Source organism: Taurulus bubalis (assembly GCF_910589615.1).
Source record: "Taurulus bubalis genome assembly, chromosome: 3".
Taxonomy (NCBI): Eukaryota; Metazoa; Chordata; class Actinopteri; order Perciformes; family Cottidae; genus Taurulus; species Taurulus bubalis.
In genome coordinates, this window is record NC_136591.1 from 26,780,946 (window position 1) to 26,804,726 (window position 23,781).

The following is a 23,781-nucleotide window of genomic DNA, read 5'->3' on the forward strand; positions in this document are numbered from 1 at the left end:
GTTCGACATGCACGTACGTGTCAGCTAAGAAATGAACATCCTCAACCTTGATTTCTCCTGAAAATTCTGCATCAGTAATGTTTAAGCAAAGCGTACTCTGTAAAGCATGATGTGTGAGAGACACATTTAATATTACAGCAAATGTCTTTACCTAAGGGGTGACCGGAGGGTGGGTGCTACACTTCCGTGATGAAGCTGTCGATTGGGACAGCTTTATCAGCTGTAACCCCCATATGAGAGCAGTGTAGAGCGGACACCATGCGCTAGTCAGTGGGGCTCACTCACATGCACTAAAAGCATGCGTGGCTGTTCAGCTAACAACACACAAAGAGGGAGAGTGACTTCATTCTCCGCTCAGGGAGACATTACTCCACTATATCTTCACATAGCAAATACACATTTAGTCACTTCAGAAACACTGTGATCTTGACTAGATTTTAAAATAGTCCTTGAACTGTAAATTACTTACATTTTGTTCATGCAAAGCACAGCACTGCACTATAAATCATTATAAATTGGACAATAGTATTACCCTGTATTCTGCTTTACTTAGTGTACAGTGGTAGTGGTAGTACGCATAGCGTGTGATTTATTTGTACAGTGGTCGTATATTAAAGTCAGGCTGTTCTTCAGCCCTCTTACTTATGACTAGTATTACAGTTTCCCAAGTCCTTATAGCAGTACAAAGATATGTTTGTTATGATTGGAATAAACAGTAACTCACTTTGTGTTGGCCACTTTAATAAGAGCCTTGGCTAACAGCATCGGCCACAGCTCCGACTGACAGGTGGAGGCAGGAAGAAGAAGGTTGTTTTCTTCATCAAATGGCATCAAATCATCTACTGTTATTTTTCTCCAACAACCCTAAACGCAAGGAAGGAAGCCACAGAGTGAACACATGGTATAAGTTCTAAGAAATGCAACATAGTTCTGTAATTTTTTGTCCTATGACATAAAATGTGTTAGTAAATAGCTCACTATTTTTAAGGTTTTATCCGTCATTAAAATAGTGGTTGGTACAGGTGGCTAAATAAGCATCATCACACAAAACAGTAGTCCTTCAGCTTTGTGGGGGTGACGTGAAGTCATGTGACTGCAGTGTTTCTTTTAAACCAAACCTAGCTTTTTACTTCTGGCAATTGTAATTGTATGTGCACTTCAAAATTCATAAAGTGGTGTATATTTGTGTAGATTACCTTGCTGAACAAAATGTTGTAGTATCATACACTTGTGTTTGCTACAGAGCTTATTTTTTGCAATAATCCAATGGAACAATTCCACTGGCCTTTTGTTTCGGGAACCGGTGCAATGCTAACTTCCGGGTTGGCCTCCAAAATAAAGGTCATCCCTTCAGCACTCTATTGTAAGTTACTTTGGAATTATATCAACATTGTTTTAGTAGTAAATATAACAAATACCATATTAACCACTGAAGTGGTTAATAAGGTATTAACCACTTCAGTGAAATTAAATAAAGGCAACCTCTATTGTTTTGTATTGTTCTTTCGGGTGGCAAATTGTGTTTCAACATATAAATGCCCATGACTACACATAGAAACAAGACATGCTGACCAGGCTCTCAGAATCCACAAAGATTCAGTTCAGCTTCAAAAGAGGCCTCATCTCAGAGCATATAATATCTTGAAAGTGATATATCTGCTAGAATTGATTCATATAGCTGCTGTATATTCCATCTTGCAACTCCAAGCCTCTCACTCCAGAATGGAGCATTGCCTTCAGGCCGATCAGCATCGGCCGATTCATCCACGCTCACTATCATCGTCTCATTGATGCATCGACAAGTCGGCCAACAGCTGACTAGTAACATCCAATCACAATCATACAAGTGTACTTCGTAGTCTTCCTAACCTTACGATTCAAACTTTTATTTTGCTGATACCTTCATGCCAACACTGTTTGCAGAAGCAGCTCCCTCCAACACTACAAACCCCTCCAATAGTGCAAAGATTTCTCGACTAGGATCTAATTCAGGCACGCAAACAGGTTTCACCAAATGTATACTATAGTGTGTTATGCACTTTGTTTTCCTAGCTGAATCTTCATCACTGCTCAGATTCTATCCAAATTTAACTGTATAACCATTTACATGTGAGAGGAAGCTCGTCTACACTCCCAAATCCTATACAGTTAGATGGCAGTGGGGGATACAACTACATTTAAAAAGGTAATACATCTCTGATCTATGACGTTCACATTCCAAAACCTCTTCTAGCATTAGCTACCTTATGCTTGCATATCCTGTTTGTGTCAGAGCCTGTTAAATGCTGTCTTTAGAATGGTCTGTCTACTGGCCATCTGGGGCCGTTTCACACTGCTTGGAAGAAAAAGCAGCACAAGCAGGTGATAATCTGATTGACTGTTCACAGCTGTGCCTCTTCTTATCTATCGAAGCAGTGTGCACAAGCAGGACTAGATACAGTGTGGGCGAGCACACTTTCTTTCTTGCTTGTTCTTCCACTTTTTTGTCAAGCCATTGCCTCGAGGAGGAGCTTGATGTTTTCGCAGATGGGGTGAACTACAGTGTGAAAGTAGGAAAGAGGAAGAAAAGCAGGAAAGGAGAGACAGAGTCGTAGGACGGTGAAAAAAAGGCGAGAAAATGAGAATGTAATGGTTATTCACAGTCTTGTGAAGGAAAAGGAAAATAGTCAGTGTGGAACAATACAGAATCATACGAACAGGGGAGAAAAGGAATATCTTATGAGCAAAAACAGGCGAGGAAATGGGAGCGGCGGTTGGGGGCTGGGTGCTTCATGAAATCTCAACAACCATCTGTTAGCGTGCTATGGTTGGCACGGGGACTGCTGCCTACAACCGTGTCATGCTTGTTTGTCAAGGCAAGAGTCACAGTGTTACAGAACACAATCATTTTTAGCTCTGCTTTTTTCTCTCTCTCTCTCGCTGACCCAAATTGTTGTGCTGGAAGAAGTTCCCCATCTGAAATGACACATTGATGTAGTATCCCCTACTTAGAGATCTGTGGCAAGCAACACACATACTGAAAGTCAAAGGCCTGCAACTTCAAGCTGTATCACAATGCAATGATGAGCTTTATTTGAAAGGAGAAAAAATCCTTACACTTGCACACAATCAACATGATTGACACGGCAGTGCACAAATCCCTTCCAGGGTTGTGCCTTCCCTCAAGGTCATACTAGGCATAGATACGCAACTTGAGCCTTGCTCGCTGAGATTTTTTTTTTTCCTCCGTTAAACCAAATCTATCTATTCATCAGGCAATATATGAAGCCCGGACACTTTTGTTGCAATAGTGAGACTGATTGATTTGAGTGGATAAAAGTTTATCATCCCTTCCCCCTCTAACCCTCAGTCCATGGCCCCATCCCCCTTGCATCCTATGTGGTCTGATATTCTGAACAATACAATACAATGCAATGTCATGTCATCCATTGCCTCAAAGGTGCCTCTAAAAATGTCTGATTAACAAAGAGGCATTGTGAAGCAGCGGCTTCATCTGCAGTACAACTAAATTTGAGATGAGTATGTGTGAATGGGCGTGCGTGCGTGTGTCAGGCTCACCATCCAATAGAGTCTGACCACGTATTTCCCATAGTTGTTGTAGAGAGGCACATGACCTTTCGCCACCTTACACAGCGAGTAGATGTGCTCCCAAGGTCTCCAACAATCCTGTTCTGCAGTTGTGCCGTTATGCAGCCTCCAAACAATACATATCTCACTAATGAGCCACCTCATCAGCTTGATCAGACATGGAGGAGAAAAGGGAGACAAAAGTAATCATGAGTTTAATAACCACCAACCAACCTTTAAATCTATAGGCTGAATCCTCAATTATCTGATCCATCATTCACAAAATTAATAGGGCATTGCATTGCATTACCCACGTCTAATTAATTTCTGTCAATCAGACGTCACTCTGTCTGACACTATCCAAGTGCTGTTTGGAAAAAAAAGTAGAAAACAACAGTTGACACTAACCTCACTGCAAATAAGATGATTATTGGGGGAGATTATGTCAAAAGTCATTGGATGTTCCACAACGTTGAGACCCTGAAATAAAGCACATCATTGTTTTCATTGAAGGCACAGACTGAAACATTCCCCTGAGAATTTTAGCACCTTCACTTTCAGATGACTGACAGACAAACTCAGGTTGTTATACTGTGTGTGGCAGCATCTGTACATATCCAAATCATACACTACAATAACACAGTGGTCAACCAGCTTTAAAATATTGCCATCATGTATCACTTGTTCAAAACTGGCATGAATCTGTTCTTGCCATGATATTCCAGAAGGCTGCGTCTGGGATGAATATTTCATTAACAAGTTAATAGACTCTACTACGTTACTAATACAAAATTAAAGGAATGGGTCAGATGATGGTGAGAGAGCTCAGCTGCAGGTCAAGGTAGGTCATGTTTTCACCCATCATCACAGCAACTCTAAGTGAGAGCAGATCTTTAAATTATTTCTGTCAATAACACTGGCTTTGTAAATACAGACTGGTATAGACTGATGAAGAATGTTTTACAGTAGAGCGGACGCGTTGCCTGCATCTGCACAGCTGATTGCTTTTGTGATTATCTCGTGTTCCTCTTCTATGAAATTAATGAAATGTGTTTGACATCTTGAGTGAAAAGGCAGCTTGTGACCTGGCAAGGACTAATTCAAAAAGCAGGAAGCTTCCAGTAATTGCTCAATACTGCACTGAGAGGGGGGTAACAGAAAACTGTCGCGATGCAATTAAAACTTCATTGGAGGAAACCAGAGAGCAGATTTGCTTAACTCCATTCCACACTGTGTGGCAAAGACATACACTTTGTTAATACATCTAATGGCTGAAATATGTTTTGTTTAATCAGAAGATTAATCTATTAGTCAATGTAAGTCCATGTAGTCTATTAGTAATTTAATTTAAAAAGGTGAATGTAGACAAATTACCACTAAAGGCTATAGGAAGACAATGTTGTCATAAAAGGGAATCTTTTTTCTGACCAAGAATCCACATAAATTGAATTACCGAAAAATGGGAGGGAGAAAATAGCAGCTCTTTGGTAATTAAACAAGCAAATGTGTATTTTTTATTGAACAATTACATAAACCATTACTTCATATGAAAGTATAGTAAATTTCTCATGTAATTTGACATGAAATGATGTAATCACTTATATGTGAATACTTATATGTGAATACCTGTATGACATACACTGGCTACTGTGTATTACTGTTCCGTAAATAGCGTGGTATACATCACAGACCACGTATGAAGCCCTTCTATCATTATACAGTGACATTGGATAAGTGTAAAAGCACGAAGGTTACCTTGTTGACAATAAACTCGGTAGGACGCTTCCAGGAGTGCACTTTCAAAGATGGAGGCAGTGAAATTTCCCCCTCAGGATCTTCAAAAAATGGCTACAGAGAAAAGCAAACAGTAGTGAATATGATTTAAAAAATACAATGAACAAAGAATCAACATGTCAGTTGTAAAGTGGATTTTAGGCAATTTATCCATGTTCCAATACACTGTACAGTATATCTTGCTGATGGCAGATTCAATTATTTTATACTCCACACTTACAGCATTGTGACTCTTGCTCGACTTTCCTTCAGCTGCTTTACTCGAGTCCCATTTCTCCTTGTTGACTTCTGCATCGTTCCACTCAGGCCAAATGGGAAATCTGCGTCTCCAAACATATCCTAGGCTCTCAGAGGAAGTGGCTAGGAACGCTGCTCTGAAATTATGACACACATCTCTTGATTTCGTTTGTCCTGGGCTTCCCTTGTGTCAATATTTAGCAGCAGAATTAGACAGCTCAGGACCAGAGATTCAGTCTCGAGTAAATCCACCACATTCCTGTTTACCCTTTCAGGGTGAAAGTGATATCAACTCAGACTGACGAGCTGTTTCCTTCATGGTGATCACAGACTATACGCCATATGGGATGAAACGTTGTGGCGATGGATAACAGTGGGGTCACTGTATTTTTGTGTCTCTACATCTTACGCCGCAAACTAAAAACACATCTTTTCCGACTATAACTTGAATAAAGAAAGTAACACTTTGGTAGCACTAGGATGTCACTTATCTACTTAACAGTTATAGCACTTTGTAGTTTGACTTTCTTGAAGAAATTGTACTTTGTTGATTCTTGTTGTTCGGAGTTTGTATGGTTGAATGCATTTATTGTAAGTCGCTTTGGATAAAAGCGTCAGCTAAATGTAATGTAATGTAATATTGCGTAACACAATGAAACCAGCCACAGTTTGAGGATGACGTTCTGTCAGGATTAACACGCGACCAGAATGCTAACGTTAGCCGCTAACTAGCTAACTTAGTTAATGTGATGAGCTTAATGAACGCTAACAGCCGGCATTAACCAAACTCACTCAGTCTGTCGGTCGGATAAAGAGACTTTACTTGAGGAGGACTCCCTTTTCTTGGGTGGTGGCTTCAACATTGCTCTATGATCAAGTAAAAGCTAAGTCAAGAATGCGGCCCAGAGGCGCGTTTGTTAGTTTGTTTGTGATGTCTCTCTGCTCTTAAAATTTGACTGGTTGCTAAGCAACGTAGGTAGCTTTAAAGTGGGCGGGGTCTGGAGCTGTTGAGTCGCTCGTTCCTTTACAATTGTTTTTACAGTCTACGTTTACAATACGATCTCTTGACAGAGAGTTACTTCAGAGTAACACAACGTAATACATTAAACACCCTGCCTTATTTTCTTATAGATAAACTGACAGATGGGTGCAATAGATTGCAAAATACATCTTCAAAATGTGCTGCAGAAGTGAAATCAATAACTTTCTGGAACCGTCTTGATGAATGCGTAACAGTCAAAGCATCACAAAGGCTGCCTTTTCCTGAAGGCCATGGTATTGGATTGCATTGCACTGCCTCAAGACTGGCATGGCTCACACTGTAAATTGTGTTCATGCTGCACAATTGTAGCAGCACATGAAAGGAAATAGAGACAACACTGAGGATGAAAAACAATACATCATAATGCTGTCAAATGTCTAACTTTGTCTGAATTGTATGCTGAAAAACGTCAATGACATGAATGTAATCTGCCAAGGCAGCACATAATCTACCACTTTATAGTGTGCAGAGCAAGCACTGGCACAGTTGTTTCTATTTGAGTTAGATAATGTTTGAGAAAACACTCGTGAGGAGTTTCCCCTGAAGAAATGTGTGCCACAGGATACAATAGATTAAGTTGTATGTGTTAAAAGTATGAGGTGTGTGTGTGAGTGAGTGAGTGAGTGAGAGTGAGAGAGAGAGAACCATGTGATTCTACTCAGGAAACCATGTGTGATAGTCATCAGACACTGTGCTTTCACCACTAGATTATGTAATATCTACTAGTACTACTATCTGTTATGGAAGTCTTATTACGATTGACCTAATCATTGGCCATTAATCTGTGCTTTTCATTAGGTTGATAAATATTTAGGCCTTCTTTCAAATATAAATGCATGCTACCACTCGATCATTCTTCAAATGCTACCGTCACTGTGTACTCAATACCAAAGCACCGCCATCTCAGATCTCAGTTCTAAGAATTTGCTAATAATTTAAGAAATGTGTTCATAGGAGTATAATCCCAGCTCAGATAGCTTGAGAGGGAGATAGATAGATAGACACACACAGTAGATTAACACATTTAAATAAATTACTTTTCAACAGAGATTGCAAAAATCTGTTAAAATGTTTATTCTATTTTGGTCTTGTATATTCAATGTATTTTCACATGTCAACTCAATGTTTAAAAAAAATTCCTTCATATTTAATTTGGACACTGAACACTAATGTACAAGAGAGTGTAGTCCTCCGTCTGATTCCGTTTTTATATCTCACCAATTTCATAATACATGACCAACACATAAAACAAAAATGGTGTCTCATATGGTACCATTACTAGAATATTTGAGTGAATAACAAAAAGTGTTCCACTCTAATTAACATAAACTCTATTACGGCACATAATGTCAGAGAAAATATGGCGTGAAGACAACAATTCATGACAAATGAGATACGATAACACTTTCATAATGCTTAACTGCAAAGTTTGCTTATGTTTTACACGGTAGTCTAAAGAACAGCAGAAAACACAAACATGTGTGTGCAGTAAAAGACTGATTGTCAATAGGCTCGTTCGTTAGAGCTGCGCCTCGCCTGGAATCCAGACGAGAGCAGGCGGCCGCAGCAGGAGGCGTTGACAAAAAACTGCAATCAAGTCGGACAGTTGTCAGCTGCCTTCAAAGTAAACACAGGAAGTCACAGAAAAAAGTACTTCCTGTTAGTTCTGAACTTTTGTTTACAGATCACGTTTGGATTTATTATATGTGTTTATAAATATATATATTTTCATGTAGAAATGACTGTGTAGCTGCATCCTTTGGTATTTTTATGTCTGCCTGTGAAATACATTACTACTGGTTTAGATATGTGTTATGAAAATACAATTTTGTATTATCAACCACACAAGATGTGTTTTTAGATTAAACTTGAGACGAATAGTCAATAATCAAGGGTTAAGTATTACAACTACACATAAAATAAGGATTTTCTACAACACGTGATGTTTGCTGTCAGATCTAAGAGCCAATCAGCTCTCTGATGTGGCGAGAGCCAGGCGTTTCCCATCATGCACTGGGCCAAGCAGTCGTTTGAGAGCAACTGCGGCGACTGACTCTGAAATCGACAGCCGGCTTGGTCTCGTGAGATTATCGTTGACCACGTGTGCATGACGTCAGAGCAAGTCGGGACCAAGTCGGACACAGATCTAACCGGCATGCATTGCGCGCCGATCGCTGCCGATTGATTCTGCGCAGAACTGGCTCATCTCGAACGAGCCTATTAATGTCCATTCATGTGAATGGAAGAAATATTGAACACACTGAACAATAAAGTGTTTTGTTTCACAGATAAATGCTGAATGACAAGGATACTGAGCGAGAATAGACAAACTGAAAATCAGAGGCTATGTGTTTTTAGATTGTGTTTTGCCAATTTCTGTTTAGTTTTCACCACTTCTCGGGCGTGGTATAGTCCGTGGCTGCAGAGGCCGCCAGGTTAACATGGAACAGCAGGGTTCAATTTTGGTGGGCTGGATAGGGTTTATAGTTGAGGGTGGAATACACAATCAGGGAAATAGGCACTGAGAAAAACACAATAATGAAGATGCTGTGGTTTAGGGGTGTGGGACAAAAAAGGAAACAGCTTTATGGAGGCAGCGATATCGTTTGAGACAACTTCAAGATCAAATTGGGCTGAGATAACTACAATGAAACACTTGGACGTGCAGGTCAAATGGGCATCAGTGCAGAGAGGAGAAGATTCTGGAGCTTTGAAGACCCAATTATTAACAATCCTCAGAGACGCTGCAGTAGAGGGCTGAGAGCCACAGGCCGGGTGCTCGGGTCGGACCCCGCCAAAGGGAGGCGGGTGGCTAATTTGAATGGATTGAGTGTCAACAGCAGCCTGACTTGCTCTCGGCAGCCACAGTCTCCTGGTCCAGTTTGATCCGGTCGCCATTGCTCTCCTCATATGGCAACCCTTTGTCGTTAGCCAAGATACTCTCTACCAGAAAACGTGCTGCCTCGTCCACGTTGATGTTGTCCTAGGAAAAGGTAAAAACAGTGGTGTTAAGATTTTTTTTTTAAAACATTATATGTATTGTGTTTTTAACATAGAAAGAACAGTGACTCTAATAAAATGTTGTACAATTACACCTTAGTGATAATTCAGACACTAGTCCATTTCCTTGCTTCAGCTTGCCAAAGTACATTTAGTAGGAGGAGTCACAGGCCTTTATGCATCTTTTTAGAATTGCTTCGGAAGTCTACTCAACCTATTTAAATAAGATAGTCTGTTAAAGCATAGATCTGAGGTAAATACGCCATTTGCTTTTGTCCTTCACACAGTCATCCCATGGGTTAAGAAGTAATGATTATTAATGGCCTTTCTTCAGACTCTATAGTGACACACATGTTTACTAAGAAGCTAAGGCACCTTGGGTAAAGGGGTACAAATATATATTTGTAATTGCTTGTAAAAAACAAAAATAAAACATAATTGAATTGAAAAAGTCAAGAATTCAATTAGTAACACAATTCTAATTTATTTTCAATTTAGAAAAACTATTTAAAATCTGGCAAGAAGCAACATGGCATATTATTTGCCCAAATGCACTGTCCCCATCTGTAAATTGATTGGAAGTGTCTGTGAATACAATAACATGATTATAAGAATTGTCAACAACACTTTCAAACTTTGATAATTTTTAATTGAACAGAGGGCATGCGCCAATCAGAACCAGATGAACATCCCAATAAGGGAGCCTACTTTGTCACATCACAGCAAAGGCCGATTAGGACCACAGAAAAGTAACAGCACCTCAACATTTGAAATGCAATATCTCAGCATGACTATTATGAGTTATTCTTTCGTGCGACCTTAAGGAATGTGTTCTGTCACTTCAAACTGAAAGAAAGTTTGGTCCTCACTGACACTTTGATGTAGGTTGACTTTTTAACCGGCGTGACAGGCACTCAAAATAACAACAGTTCATTGCACTCACAGAAAGGAGAAGGCCAGGACGGCTTTGCACACATCTCACACACACACACACACACACACACACACACACACACACACACACACACACACACACACACACACACACACACACACCACATGACACAACACGTGACATTGCTGCAGGGCCTAAGGATATTTGGAATGAGTTAACGAAGTTTACTCCTGCTGCCAAAACCCATCACAGCATTCCTCCACATGGAAGTACGAAAGACTGTTTCGGTTTAAAATGCAGACGGGCTGTGTTTGCAAGCGTCTTTTGGCTCATTGACTTGTTCTCGGAAGGACAAGGATGAATTCGAAAAAGACACAAACGTGATGGCAAAGCAGAGAAACACGTGAGGAGCAGTGAAGAGGATGGACATTTGACTTTACTCTGATTTGAGCACTGAAGGAAGTGACGTATCACTAAGCACGAGGTGGCACGCGCAGAATGCTGGCAGCCTTTTGTTTGCGTCAGCCTTCGCGCTCCCACACAGTTACCAGCTGATGAGCTTTATTTTATTGCATTGAGAGTATGCACTTCAGACACGCCTCACAACACAGACTAACAGCTGTGGAAACAAAGTCAATAGATTTACAAAATACTGTGTAATTTCTGGTATGTTTACACACATTTCAAAAGGGAATTATTGTTTAATCCATTACAATTGTGTTACAGCTATTGTTACTACTACTACTACTAGTTACTCTCTTTTCAGATGAAGATATGTTCTACAAAATATATGAATAATTTACAAAATGTGATGTAGTTTTACACATTAAACTACCCAACAGCATATTGAACCCATAATTGGTAAACCACTCATTGAAACACAAATGGGCTTTAAGGTGTCGTAAAACACACTTTCACAAATTTCAAACTATATCATTGATACAATGTTAAAAAAACAACTTTAGAGATTTGTTGTCTGAATTTGATTCTCATACCAGTCATCTACAAACTGCCAGTATTAACACTGTACGTCAAGTGAGTGCCCAAGTGTTTAACAAAAAAAAATTACTTCATGTAACCATTTCACAATTACCACCATGAAACCAGTATGATTACACCATTCCGAAAGAAGCCTGGAGGATTTCCTGTCATGAGAAGTGAGCAAGTCATTCAGTAAAACGAAGAAATGTATTGCATTAAAATTACAGTGGCTCCTCTTATTCTGACTCAACTGTGTGGGCATTTCAAAGCTCTTATCACATCTGATTTGCCTCAAACTTAAGTCACGTTGAGTAAAATAAGATTTGAAGACATTACTAGTCATAGTCAGACCATGACTCAAGAAGCTCTGAAGGAGAAATTCATCCTCAGTATGCAAGATATTTTAGCCAGCATTCATGAGCTCTAACTTTGGTAATTTCATGTTAAATGTAGAGTAACGACAATATAACCCTAAAAACACATCAGAGAGAATATTTATCTATAGCATCTTCGTCAAATGTGTTGATCGCTCACCTTAGCTGAGGTTTCAAACCAGCCCAGAAAGCCAGTCTCTTTGCAGAAATTGTCCATGAGGGCCGTGTTGTTGGAGGTCTCTTTCTTCTGGTCGCACTTATTGGCGAGCAGCACTGAGGGGATGGGGTTGCCATTAGCCAGCTTCACCTTGCTGTCCAGGTCATGCTTCCATTTGGACACTGCCTCAAACGTGGAGCCCCTCGTCACATCGAACACCACAAAGGCCCCTACGGCCTCCTTGTAGTACACTCGCGTCATGTTCCCAAATCGTTCCTGACCTGAGTGGATAGGAGGAGAATTTAGTGGAATACTTGCATTTTTGCATGCATGTAAACAACATGTCATGACTTACCACAACATCAGAGACACATTAACCCAAAAGATCTCATCAGTTTAATTTCCTCGAACCCCATTATATTTCCCCACCCGATCACTCCCTGATCTAGAAGACGACTAAGTGATCATTAACCTCTCTGAAAACACAAGCTTATGGTTTAAGGTCGGCACCTGGAGAGATTCTGCACCAAGACTGGATTTGCTGTCCATAAAAAAATATATATATTTTTGATCATATACGCAATTGCTAAAATGCTCTTTCAATATCTAAAGCCTGCATTATGCCAATATTGTCTGTGCAGTTGGCGGGTACCCATGAATCTATTTTCCACAGTGAAAAAGTTACTCAAAAACCTGAAATCAATATGAATCGTTCTCATGAACAATGCTCTGCTTTCTTTTTTAAAGTTTTCCAGCTAAAGAATTTACAGCGGACTTCTGCTTACATCATACAGACGTGCCTCCTGGATCCAATACCCACAACCTTTATTAAAGAATACTCGCATCCATCATTTCCCTGATCACTTCTTACTCCATTTTGTCACAACTCTCTGAGAGTTTAACAATTTTCCTCCTCTAAAAATCTGACCTACTTTTCCTAATTTGCCATGGGCCTAATCTGCACAGAGAACGGCAGAAGTAATCTGCCATAATAATAAGCCCTTTCTCTGTCGTCATTCTCTGAGAAAATCTGAGATGATATTTCACAAAAGGCAAAGAGAGGGGAATTACCAGCAGGATATGTCTGGACCACTTTTTTTGGACCACATCTGTTTTTTACTTCTCTAAAAATCTACTGAATGTATTCACATCCCACCAACAATGTAAAGATCAATTAGAGGTATTTAACATTTTTATTTTGTATTTGAAATGCATTCAAGTTTCTTTTAGATGCCATCACCTCATTGGAAACGACTACAGGCATTAGGGTTTAAGAACTATAGTCACATCTAATACAAATTTCCATACTTTAAAAGTTATGTAAGGTACTTTACACTGTTTATGAAACAGCCTCCATAAGTAAAACAAGACCATCAGCAAGATTGGCTAATGGCTATTTCTATACAGTTTTTCTTATTGATCTGGGGCTCAGAAACACTGCTGCATTTGTCCAAAAGGACCGCAAAAATCAACACAAAGTGAGAGTTTTGGGTGGTTTTAATTAGCACACTTAAAACGAAACCTTTAAGAGGAAACAAGCTCTTGAGGTGAGAATAACAAATTCCAGGAGCAGCGCTGTAATGTAGGGCTGCAACAACGAATCGATAAAATCGATTAGCAAAAGTGTTGGCAACGAATTTCATTATCGATTCGTTGTGTCGCGCGATTATTACGGCAGTCATAAAGTCGCGAAGAGAAAAAAAAAAGAGCGGCGCAGAGCCGCCAGCGTGTCTGAGATTGGAGTGAGAGACTGAGAAACGCTGAAGTCGTGATCTTAGCAAAAATAGAACATCTTGGATGTGACGTGTCGAGTCTTGGCCAACCAGCGTTAAGCGTCTACAGCGGCTTTATTTCCCTCAAACTTGTCGTTAATGGAAGCTAGTCAGCTTGCTAGCTTGCTATCACGTTAGCTAACGTGTTTGGATTGTGTATTGTCGTTAAAGTTACGTTATGTTCCGTTACAGTTCGGTCTTGCTTGTAGAAAACCGTAACGTGGTGAAACATGCCGTAACCCCCCGGTCTGGTTCAGTTCACGCTGTCACTCGTTAACGTTTAATCGGCACACCGGCGGATCTGGCTGCAAGTTGTTATTTTACTCAAAGTAGACTGAATTAAATCACGTAGTTGGGCTTAGCCAACAACGTCATTTCGTGGTCGTAAGAGGCCCAGAATGAAATAGTTTAAGGAAGAGGACTCTATATGCAGCGCAGCTTGATGCAGAGCTGAGATGAGGTGGAGCTGGACCTGGAGGTTGAGGTCCAAACAGACGTGAGAGGAGCAGTACAGCTTCCCACTGTCCCAGTGTTTCATACATATTGATAAAGCAGGGCATGCTAAAGCAGCCTCTACTCCAAGGAGATCAATTACAGTAAAAAGGCAGATATAAAGCATACATGTGTATGTTTTTAGTGTTAGTACATTTTAATCTAATTTGTTTAATTAACAGCTCGGGGATGTTCAAGGAGCAACCTGTTTGTGCTTTCTGAACATGTTTTGCACTGTGAATTTGCACTGTCACTTCTGTTTTTGACCAAAGGGTTGGAAATTAATGTTTTTTTATCCGATTCATCGATTAATCGAAAAAATAATCAACCGATTAATCGATTATTAAAATAATCGTTAGTTGCAGCCCTACTGTAATGTACCTCCTTCTCTGCACACAACTTCACCTTTGCATAAGTGTGCATTGAGGTGTGCACCACAAAACCTGATTGGAGATAGGGAATCTATAATCAGCAGTTCAACTGTCGAAAGCTATGTCTGGTAACACGTTGCTGACATCTCACTTTCAAGCATCCCTTTCTGACAAAAAAGATCCCTTGATTTCTGCCTCAGATTGCTTCATTTAAATATGTAATCAAAAGAAACAGCCAGCCCTTCTCCATTTTTTCTTTCCATGCAGTTTAGATGATGGACCACAAATATTTGCTTTCGATTTCAACAAAGAACAATTGTTTCCTTAAACAGCTGGGCACTGTAGTTTTAACAAACAGTGGATTTGTTGGGGACTTTTTACAATCGCGGCTAAAGTTCAAAGAAAGAAAACCTGTTACATTGATGCATTTTATATAGCTTTTGAACAACAATGTTGGTCTATGGCACAGAGCTAGCATCTCATGCTTTGGCTATACCGACAACGCTTATTATTGGGTTTAATTCATTCTTAGTTTTGGTCTTTTCATGGGATTTGTCTTACCAGTCTCATCCTGTTATAGCCACTGTGGTGCAACAGGTCTGTTAGTAACCGAAAGAGGAAGTGAATACCAGCATGCACAGGCTGTAACTTTGATCATAATCTGTGACCAAGACCTTCTGGGTTGCAAATGCAAATTAAAAATAATTTCAGGCAAAAGGCTGTTTCATGCTCATGGTTAAAAATTATATTTACTATGTTTCAGACAGTCAGAGAGAACTCTTAGTCCACATACAAAAAGCTAGGTCACGGTTGGTTTTACTCTTTTTTTTATTACAGTGTTTCTCCAACACAAACACACACACACACACACGAGATGTTGCGAAAGGTTCCAAATATAATTCCCGTTTGAGCTTTGGTGTGCCATCATCAGTTCTATTGCACAAGATGCAGATCATCTCAATAAAAAACATAGTTCACTTTTTGTTTTCAGATCTGAACACACCTTTAGCAGCATCCAAAAACATTATAACTCAGATTTAGTTGTCGTCTAAAATTTGTCAGATTACAAGCAAGTGATTTTTTTTCGTGTTAACTTAAATTTAGATTCAGTCTCTGGAATAACGTCAGGTTTCTTAATGACTTGTGGTCACATTTTACAGATTTAGCACATATTCATGCTACACTGGTCCAATATAAGAAACCTAATCGTCCAGTGCATTAAGCAGTTTGCAACCACTGGAGCTGAATTAGAGTTAGAAAATGAACCAAGAACAGGGTTGAGGAACAGTGAGCACAGCTTCTCCCAGGATACTTTCCCTTTACTGTGGGTTCTTACCCATCCACTGGAATGGCGTGGCGCAGTGCGGGTGTGAGCGAGAGAGTGAATACACTGTGGGGCCTACAGGCCTGACGGTAATTGCTCATAATTGAGAGTCTAATTTTAGCTGATACAACCCCAGGTGAATTCACCAGAGACGCGACACAGTGGGATAAAGAGCTGATAGACTGAAAAAAGGCTTTAATTTCCAGGCCTTGTAGAGCTCATACATCCAGCAGAGTGGAGGCAAAGGCAGAATATAGAAGGAAACAATGGCTTAATCGTTTAAGGCACGTGTCTTTTTCTTCTATTGCAAGGTCTGACTCAGCCCAGCTTAATGTTTAGCCAGAATGGAGAGACAGAATATTAGGCAAATGTAAAGAATACAGTCTGCAATGTTTTATTCAGCTCAGCATAATGCCGTGTCACCAAGAACAGATTCCGACTTTCACGACATCCATAAACAGCATTTTTGCTCTGATGAAAACATGGACCAACGATGGGACAATAGCTGAAATAGCTTTTGACAAAAAAAAATTTTGCCTGCTCACCTTGGACTAGGAACTGTTACAAATGACAGGCAGCAAACACTGACTATTTTTTTTTTATTAAAAAGGTAAGGAATCTTGAGAATAAGTGTGATCATACATTTACACTAGGAACTGAGGCCAACGCTTGTCATCGTCTACATTCACACTTTCTGACACATCCGGTCCTTATAGCTGAGTCGATGTGCAAGCACATCCAGTCAGGGGACTCAACCGCTCTCCTCCTGGGAGAGAAGTGGCTAGATGGAAAAGTCACGTATGGGGCGATTACATCAATCAATATCACCGATGTGATTGCAGTTGCAATGTGCACGTACACACACGCTAACACACCTGACTGCTACATGGTGTAATGAGTTATTTGGGGTCTTGATAAAAAAGGTGCTGGGTTTCCACGCAGAAGTCATTAATATAAAATGACAGCAAATCCCATGATGCCTGACCTTTAAAGTGTCAAAAGAAAGTCCTGATAATCATTCAGCTATATTTACTACATTTCCAGTCCTGTTGCTGAGGTGCAACACATTATTCTGCACTACTCCTGAGTGCTTTGTGAAACAAAAGCCCTCTTTGTTGAATGGCCTCAGTGTGCATCATGTTGGCACTGGTGATATTCAAACGTTTTTAATTGACAAAAAAATCCCATGGAAAGACAGAAAATAGCATTGCTTTAGCCCGTCTTCCAATACTTTACTTGGACTACAGTCAGTCTCTGGCACTCAGCCCTTAACCCACAAATTCTTACTGAAGATATACAATCTGCAAAATCAAGCCAACAAAAGGCCAAATAATTTTCTAAACACAGCTGGGCACTGCAGTTTTTAGCAATCACTACTGAATCATGAGTAAAACCTATATATTTATTGGGGACCATTTTCAGATGCGGATATGGACCGCTAGTGATTATTTATAACTGCGTCAGCGTAAATGTGGAAATTACTTAAAATAAACTACAGTGCTACATATTCATCACAATATATTGAATGGGTCACTCAGGGCAATAATGTGCCTAATGGATGCATTTTTAAATATTTTTTGGTCAAAAATAGACTCCCAAGTCACAGAGGAATAGGCTTTATCCGGCTTTTGATACACAGAAGCTGTTAGCAGGATCAGTTAATTGTCGGCTTCGATTATTTCATGGGCTTTGTTGACAATAACTAAAATGTCTACAGATAGACTGATTATTTTCTCTATTTATCAAATAATCCCTGTTGTGTCAGAAAACAGTGACACTGTTAATAACAGAATTGTTTATGTATTTTTTTGACAGAGGCAGTGCACAGCTTCTTAGCTGTACCAAAGATAAGCTAATTTACATATGTATTCTTTTGGCAGCAAACAGAGAATAACACGTTCTAGAAAAACACAACTACGAGACAGCTATGTACATATAGAAAAACAACAACAACAACCAGAAGATTTCACAAAACATATTTGTCGCATGTGTCTCCGTCTGTAGAATATGATGTGTGGGCCAGGATATCTGAAAATGGTATTTTGACTCACATTTTTACCTTTAACAGATATTGCGATTCATATACAAATTTGAACAATTGCACAACCCTATTATATTTGACAAAGCAAAACATAAAATCCTCCCATTTAAGTAGCTGGAACCAGCGACCCAAACGTGGAAATTCAATGAAGCAATCTACATTTAATTAAAAGAACAAGTATAATTGTACAAAAAGCGTTAATGACTGTCATAGGCTGCTAACCCAATCAGCAGAAATCTCAGGCAGGGAATGAGCCGTGTGAACAACAGAGTATTTACTCACTGAATGCCACAAAGGAGCATGAGACTGCAGAGAGAACAAAGACGGGTGCTGTTGCCTCAAACGCTCAACATGCCTGCAAACTAAAGAGAAGTATATGCCTGAATCTGCCCGTAAAGAAATACAGTGATCTATTGTGGAATTCCAAAGACTTTAAATGAGGACAATTCACTTCAATCAACCACCACTGACGACCTCAAGCACAGTATCAACACGTGAAATCTTAAGAAATCTGCAGCTACAGAACTACATGATGAAAAATAATTGGTTTAGTTGCAGCCATTGTATCATCTCTGTTTGTGTGGGAGAAACAGAAATAAAAGTCTCATCATTATCCATAGCCGTGGTAACCCCAGTTTCCTCTGTACGATCATACATATTGCTAACCTGTGGGTGGGTTACCATAGAAACTGTCCAAGCCAGACACGGCAGTAGCAACAGCAGCAGTCTCCGTCTGTTGTTAGGAGGCAACTGGCTTTGAAACTTCCCCACACGCCCTCCCAACAACTCATAAAGACAACACAGGCTCCACTCATTAAGGTAGTCTTCAGGACAAGCTAGAAAGGAGAGACTGAACCACACATGACTGGCACGTTCAAAATTCCTCTGAGTAGCATGTGAGAACTTACTCCAGCTTACAGCGGCTTTTACCAGTGAACAGAGTCTGTATCGAGGGAAAATTCCCGTCTTTAAGGGGTATGATGTGACCCTTGTTTCCCCTTCAGCCGAAAGGGCTAGTGAGGGCTGATCAACGTAAAGCTTTGGCGCAAGGCTGCAGGAATTAGGCTCAAAATACGAACGTAGTGGAAACAGCTTATCAAAAAGCTGGGGACAGAATCATTCCTACACTAACGCTGCTTGAATAATTTGCTTATAGTGATAGTAAGATGTGAAGATGACTTCCAGAAGCCTTAAAAGGGTAAATGCATCCAGTATTTCACACAAAGGCTAATGTTAGACAAAAGACAGGAAAAATAAATAAATAAATAAATAAAACGGAAGGTGTTGAATCGTGGAAAATTGAGGGTGTTCTTCCTGCGAGTGTCAGGGGTCAATGTAAAATTGGGGTTTTCCTGCAGCAACGGTTATTGTGACAAGGTGCAGGCTTTTTCTACACTATGCCATGGTGGTAATCATCCTGTCCAATGGCACAAGCAAATCCAGGAGAGACTAGCAATTTGGGGTGAAAAGTGGTGGCACTGGTAGAGCTTCAAACTTCACATGGTGACGTCCATGGTGCAACCATCTTGTAGAAGCCTCTGATTACCATCATTCCTCCAAGACTGTAATCATCAGTATGGTTGGTAACTCAGAAGTTGCTCTTAGCGTTGCCATGAGGATATTTATTCCTCCTTTTCTGCACGATTAAATGGCTTAAGTGCTGCTATTAATGACTTGGCAAATATACCTCCAGCTTTTGCTCTTTCACACCCACGTTCCGTTACTTATTTTATCCGGGAAGTGTCCTCAGGCCAGACCTTGGTGTAGGTGTGAATAAAAGGGTTTATTATCCATGTCATCTAACCTCAAACTTTCTTTCTGGTTACTGTGTGTGTGTGTGTGTGTGTGTGTGTGTGTGTGTGTGTGTGTGTGTGTGTGTGTGTGTGTGTGTGTGTGTGTGTGTGTGTGTGTGTGTGTCTGTGTGTGTGTGTGTGTGTTGTTAATCTAATACGAGCAAGCGTGCTCCCTTTGTCTCCATCATATCAGTCTATCCAAGTGTGTGCGTCAGTGTTTTAATGACCCTCGCAGATCCTCTGACCGAGGAATCAGTCTGTCACTCACACACGCACGCACACGCAATGTAATAAATATAAAAACAGCAGTTCTCTGACCATCTGTCCTGATCTGTCTCAGCATATGAGGCTCGTTTGATTGAGGCAGAGGATGGACCTGCGCAAACATGGTGACGTTCAAACGGATGAACGCAACATATCTAGGAGGCAGGGCTGATCATGTTTGTCTTTCAACAGGATACAAAAATAAAGACAGGGTATGTTGACATTTTTCAAGTCGGTCTCCTCACACTACTTGCATGCCCTCGTGTACATACAGTATGGGCATGCGAGTTTCATGAAAAGACAGACTTGAAAATATGTGAACATATCCTTTTAATTAGAGCGTACATGCAGTATGTACACAATGGACATGACCCACAGCAGCCTACTCTTTAAAATACAATACTCAGGCAATAAAACGTTGTACACTCAGAAGACGAAAGAAGCGATCACTGCCACGTCAGGACAATCTGAGCAGCATGTACTAGGAAATAGTCTCTATACTCTGCAGTGCATGTGGTGCTAAATTACTTGCACATGGTGACTTTCAACCATCTTGAACATTTTTGAAAAACTGGAATACCCCTACACTGTTTACCCAAGCATCTGCAGCTCTGGCGTGTGCATCAACTCTGGGAACCCATGACTTGGAGTCAGGTACAGTAGAGGATTACTTGTAAATCTTTTGGTTGCTATGGGCCAATCAACATGAGGCTGTGATATCCTTCTACTGGAAGAGAAAATTAACCATAACGTGTGTGCACAAAGTCAAATTTTAACGACAGCAGCCATAATCATTATTAGTAATTTTATCATCCTACCGTAAACAAACATATACAAAATGTTAACAGGGTTACGATGTATGCAACTTAACTGCATTACAGTTGCAACATTTCTGAAAGAGTTAGTGGATAGCCAGAACATGTTGATCATCCATTACTAGTTTAGTTGTTGTTGTTTTCAAGTAGTTTGTAGTACTAGTTCCAGGTTCTCAAATGTGAATATTTGCATATTTTATTGGAATCTTGTTTTGTTTTTTTACTCTGGGTCAGGCAAAACAAGCAAATTAAATATGTCGACTTCCATTTTGTGATGACCACTTTTCACTATTTTCTGACATTTAAAATCAACCTGACAATTAATAAATATATTGAGAACATAATTTGCCGAATATTCAATAATGACAACTTGTTTACAGTCAATCCTTCAACCACACCCCTCCCACACACTATCAAATAAAAAGAGCCCTGAAGCCATGTGATCTCATTCCACCAAACATCAAAATATCCACTGTAAATCTGCCTTATGAGTTACAGTTTATATGACCAGGCAATTTCAGAAGCCCTAATGTAAGATATACGTTGGGCTCTGAAGATATTCCAGCTTGAAGAAAGAAAGGCTAATGAGACACATCACAGACAGCCTTTAGCCACCCACCACCCCAGATTCCTGCTGATCATCCGTCAGCTTGGTCGAAAGCCAGCCATTGTGTTTGCTGGTTAGTCTGCCTCTCACTTCCTCCCTCACCTGTCCTCTCAAGCATGCTGTTCTCAGACTCCTCTATTTGCAGTGTGATGTTTTTTGGTTGTGCCAGAAGATGAACAAACAGGGAGAGTTTGAGTAGAAACGCCTGCATGTGAGAAACCTGTATTTGCACTGCTCTGACTTATTTGTGCTTGCTTATTGCTCAAGCTGCTGGATCACGCACAGGTTGCTGTGTGAAGCCAAGTGAAGAAACTGAGGGAGAATCTATTGAACTGGAATCCTCTCATAAATGCACCGGGGTCACACATGGGACAATGACGTTTGAAGAGCATCACAGTGACTTTGCAACGTGGAATATACTGCAGTGGAACAAATACAAGTGCCAGTTACATCACTTAGTGCACATTTTAATCCCCAAGAGAAAATATTACAAGAGTATATTGTTGTGGTGAGTTTCGTGGAGGGGGGCGGAGCTCAGTCGGTAATAACAACGTGACCTACATTCCACTGGCAATTATGGGCTGCCGTGATCATGAAGTGGAAAAGACGTGATCAACCGGTCTTTTCTGCTGGAAATCCCTATCGTGCTACTTTGAAGCTCGTGGGAATGCAAAATGTTGCGTCTCATCGTGAAACATCTCTCTAATCTCTTGGCCAAACCAAAGCGGATCAGTGAAAGTGAAACAAGCCCACTAAAATTAAGCGTGAGACACCCATCGACAGTGAAACCACCTGATGCGCGCGTGTGTAACGCGAGTGAAGTGCACGAGCGGTCTCCTTACCTGCGATGTCCCACAGCTGTAACCGGACCAGCGTTTTGATGTCCCAGTTGATCACTTTAAGTGCAAAGTCGACTCCGATCGTCGCCCTGTAGTGCTGCGAGAACAGCTGGTGCACGTAGCGTTTGATGATGCTGGTTTTCCCGACGCCTAATTCCCCGATGACCAGCACTTTGAACAAGTACTCCTTGCACTCAAACACCGAGCCCCCGGCCATGCTGGAACACTGACGCAGACAACTTTTCTCGAAACTCAGGCAGCGTCTGCTTTCTCGCTCATGTATATGCTTCCCGTGGTGATCTGCAGCTCGACTAGTGCTGGCCAGAGGACTGAGGGCCAGATGCAACAGAAATTAGTGTCTCCCCTCCCTTATTATTATTCTCCTCCTCCTTCTCCTGCTGCAGCTCAGCAACCACCTGATAAGTCATAGGACCCGGAAATGGAAGAAACTTGAGTTGCGCGAGGAAGCTTGAGTATTGCATGTTCACAGAAAGCGCTCAAACTTTGTCATGTAACGTGTCTTTACCATCTAGTAGACTGGCCATTAACAAATACTGTGTGTGTGTGTGTGTGTGTGTGTGTGTGTGTGTGTGTGTGTGTGTGTGTGTGTGTGTGTGTGTGTGTGTTTGTGGGGGATAAAAGACATGTTAAAGATATGTCATCTGTGCTATGAGTAATTTTGTTTTGGTGAGATAATATATATTTTATGTGCTGGAGGTCAAGTTTCCACCACAAATGTTATGTGGGTTTTTAGGATGAGCTAAAAAAAACTTTTCCTCTTCAGCTGAGTATGAAAAAAGCCTTTTAGTATCAAACGCTCACAGTGAAGCTCAAACATATAAGTGAAGTAATAATCAGTAAAACACATTTTTAAGTACATGTGAACTTTATAATTTAGATTGAGATGCTTTGAAAAACTCTTAAGGATCCCTGATTGCCCTCAAAATATAATTCGGTTAATATTTAGCTTGGTAAGTCTTTTTGCAGTTGAACCTAATGACAACCTAGTTTTCAGGCTGTTGTAGGCAGTAATCAGTCTTCTTAATATAAATAGTTTTATTTTACAGCATTGTTCAGCTTGCCCAAAACATAAAGGCCTATTTCACTCTAGATTTGACAGTGTTAAACAAGTGGCACCCTCGTATATTTTACACTGGATAAAATCATTTAACAACTTACACTATAATAGACTAAAAACATTTGGAAATACAATACACTTTCACTATGTACTGTATAGTCTTGTACTTTGAAATAATTTGCATTCTTATAGATAATGAACTAAGAAACTTTACCGCAAGTAAACTACTTAAGTTTATAATGCAAGATTTAAGCAAAATTGAAACATGTATAATCTCATTACAAGAAGCAACTAATCATTGGTTACCTTTACAACTGAATATTTTCAAGAGGATACAG

At 40.2% G+C, this 23,781-nt stretch overlaps 2 protein-coding genes across 2 annotated transcripts in view; both read right to left on the minus strand.

Moving 5' to 3' along the window:
* adgb (androglobin) overlaps positions 1-6,461 on the minus strand; it is a gene marked incomplete at its 5' end in the record, with an annotated part of 38,079 nt that extends 31,618 nt beyond the window's left edge. The window contains 6 exons of the mRNA XM_079215747.1: positions 725-864; positions 3,559-3,735; positions 3,976-4,047; positions 5,323-5,415; positions 5,582-5,735; positions 6,391-6,461. Coding sequence (XP_079071873.1) covers positions 725-864; positions 3,559-3,735; positions 3,976-4,047; positions 5,323-5,415; positions 5,582-5,735; positions 6,391-6,461 — 707 coding nt within the window. The remainder of the gene's footprint in view (positions 1-724; positions 865-3,558; positions 3,736-3,975; positions 4,048-5,322; positions 5,416-5,581; positions 5,736-6,390) is intronic.
* Positions 6,462-9,473: 3,012 nt separating this feature from the next.
* On the minus strand, positions 9,474-22,582 carry rab32a (RAB32a, member RAS oncogene family; the record flags this gene model as incomplete). Its single annotated transcript, XM_079215535.1, has 3 exons — positions 9,474-9,623; positions 12,051-12,328; positions 22,369-22,582. The coding sequence occupies 3 exons, from the start codon at positions 22,580-22,582 to the stop codon at positions 9,474-9,476; spliced, it is 642 nt and encodes a 213-aa protein (XP_079071661.1).
* Positions 22,583-23,781: the final 1,199 nt, after the last annotated feature.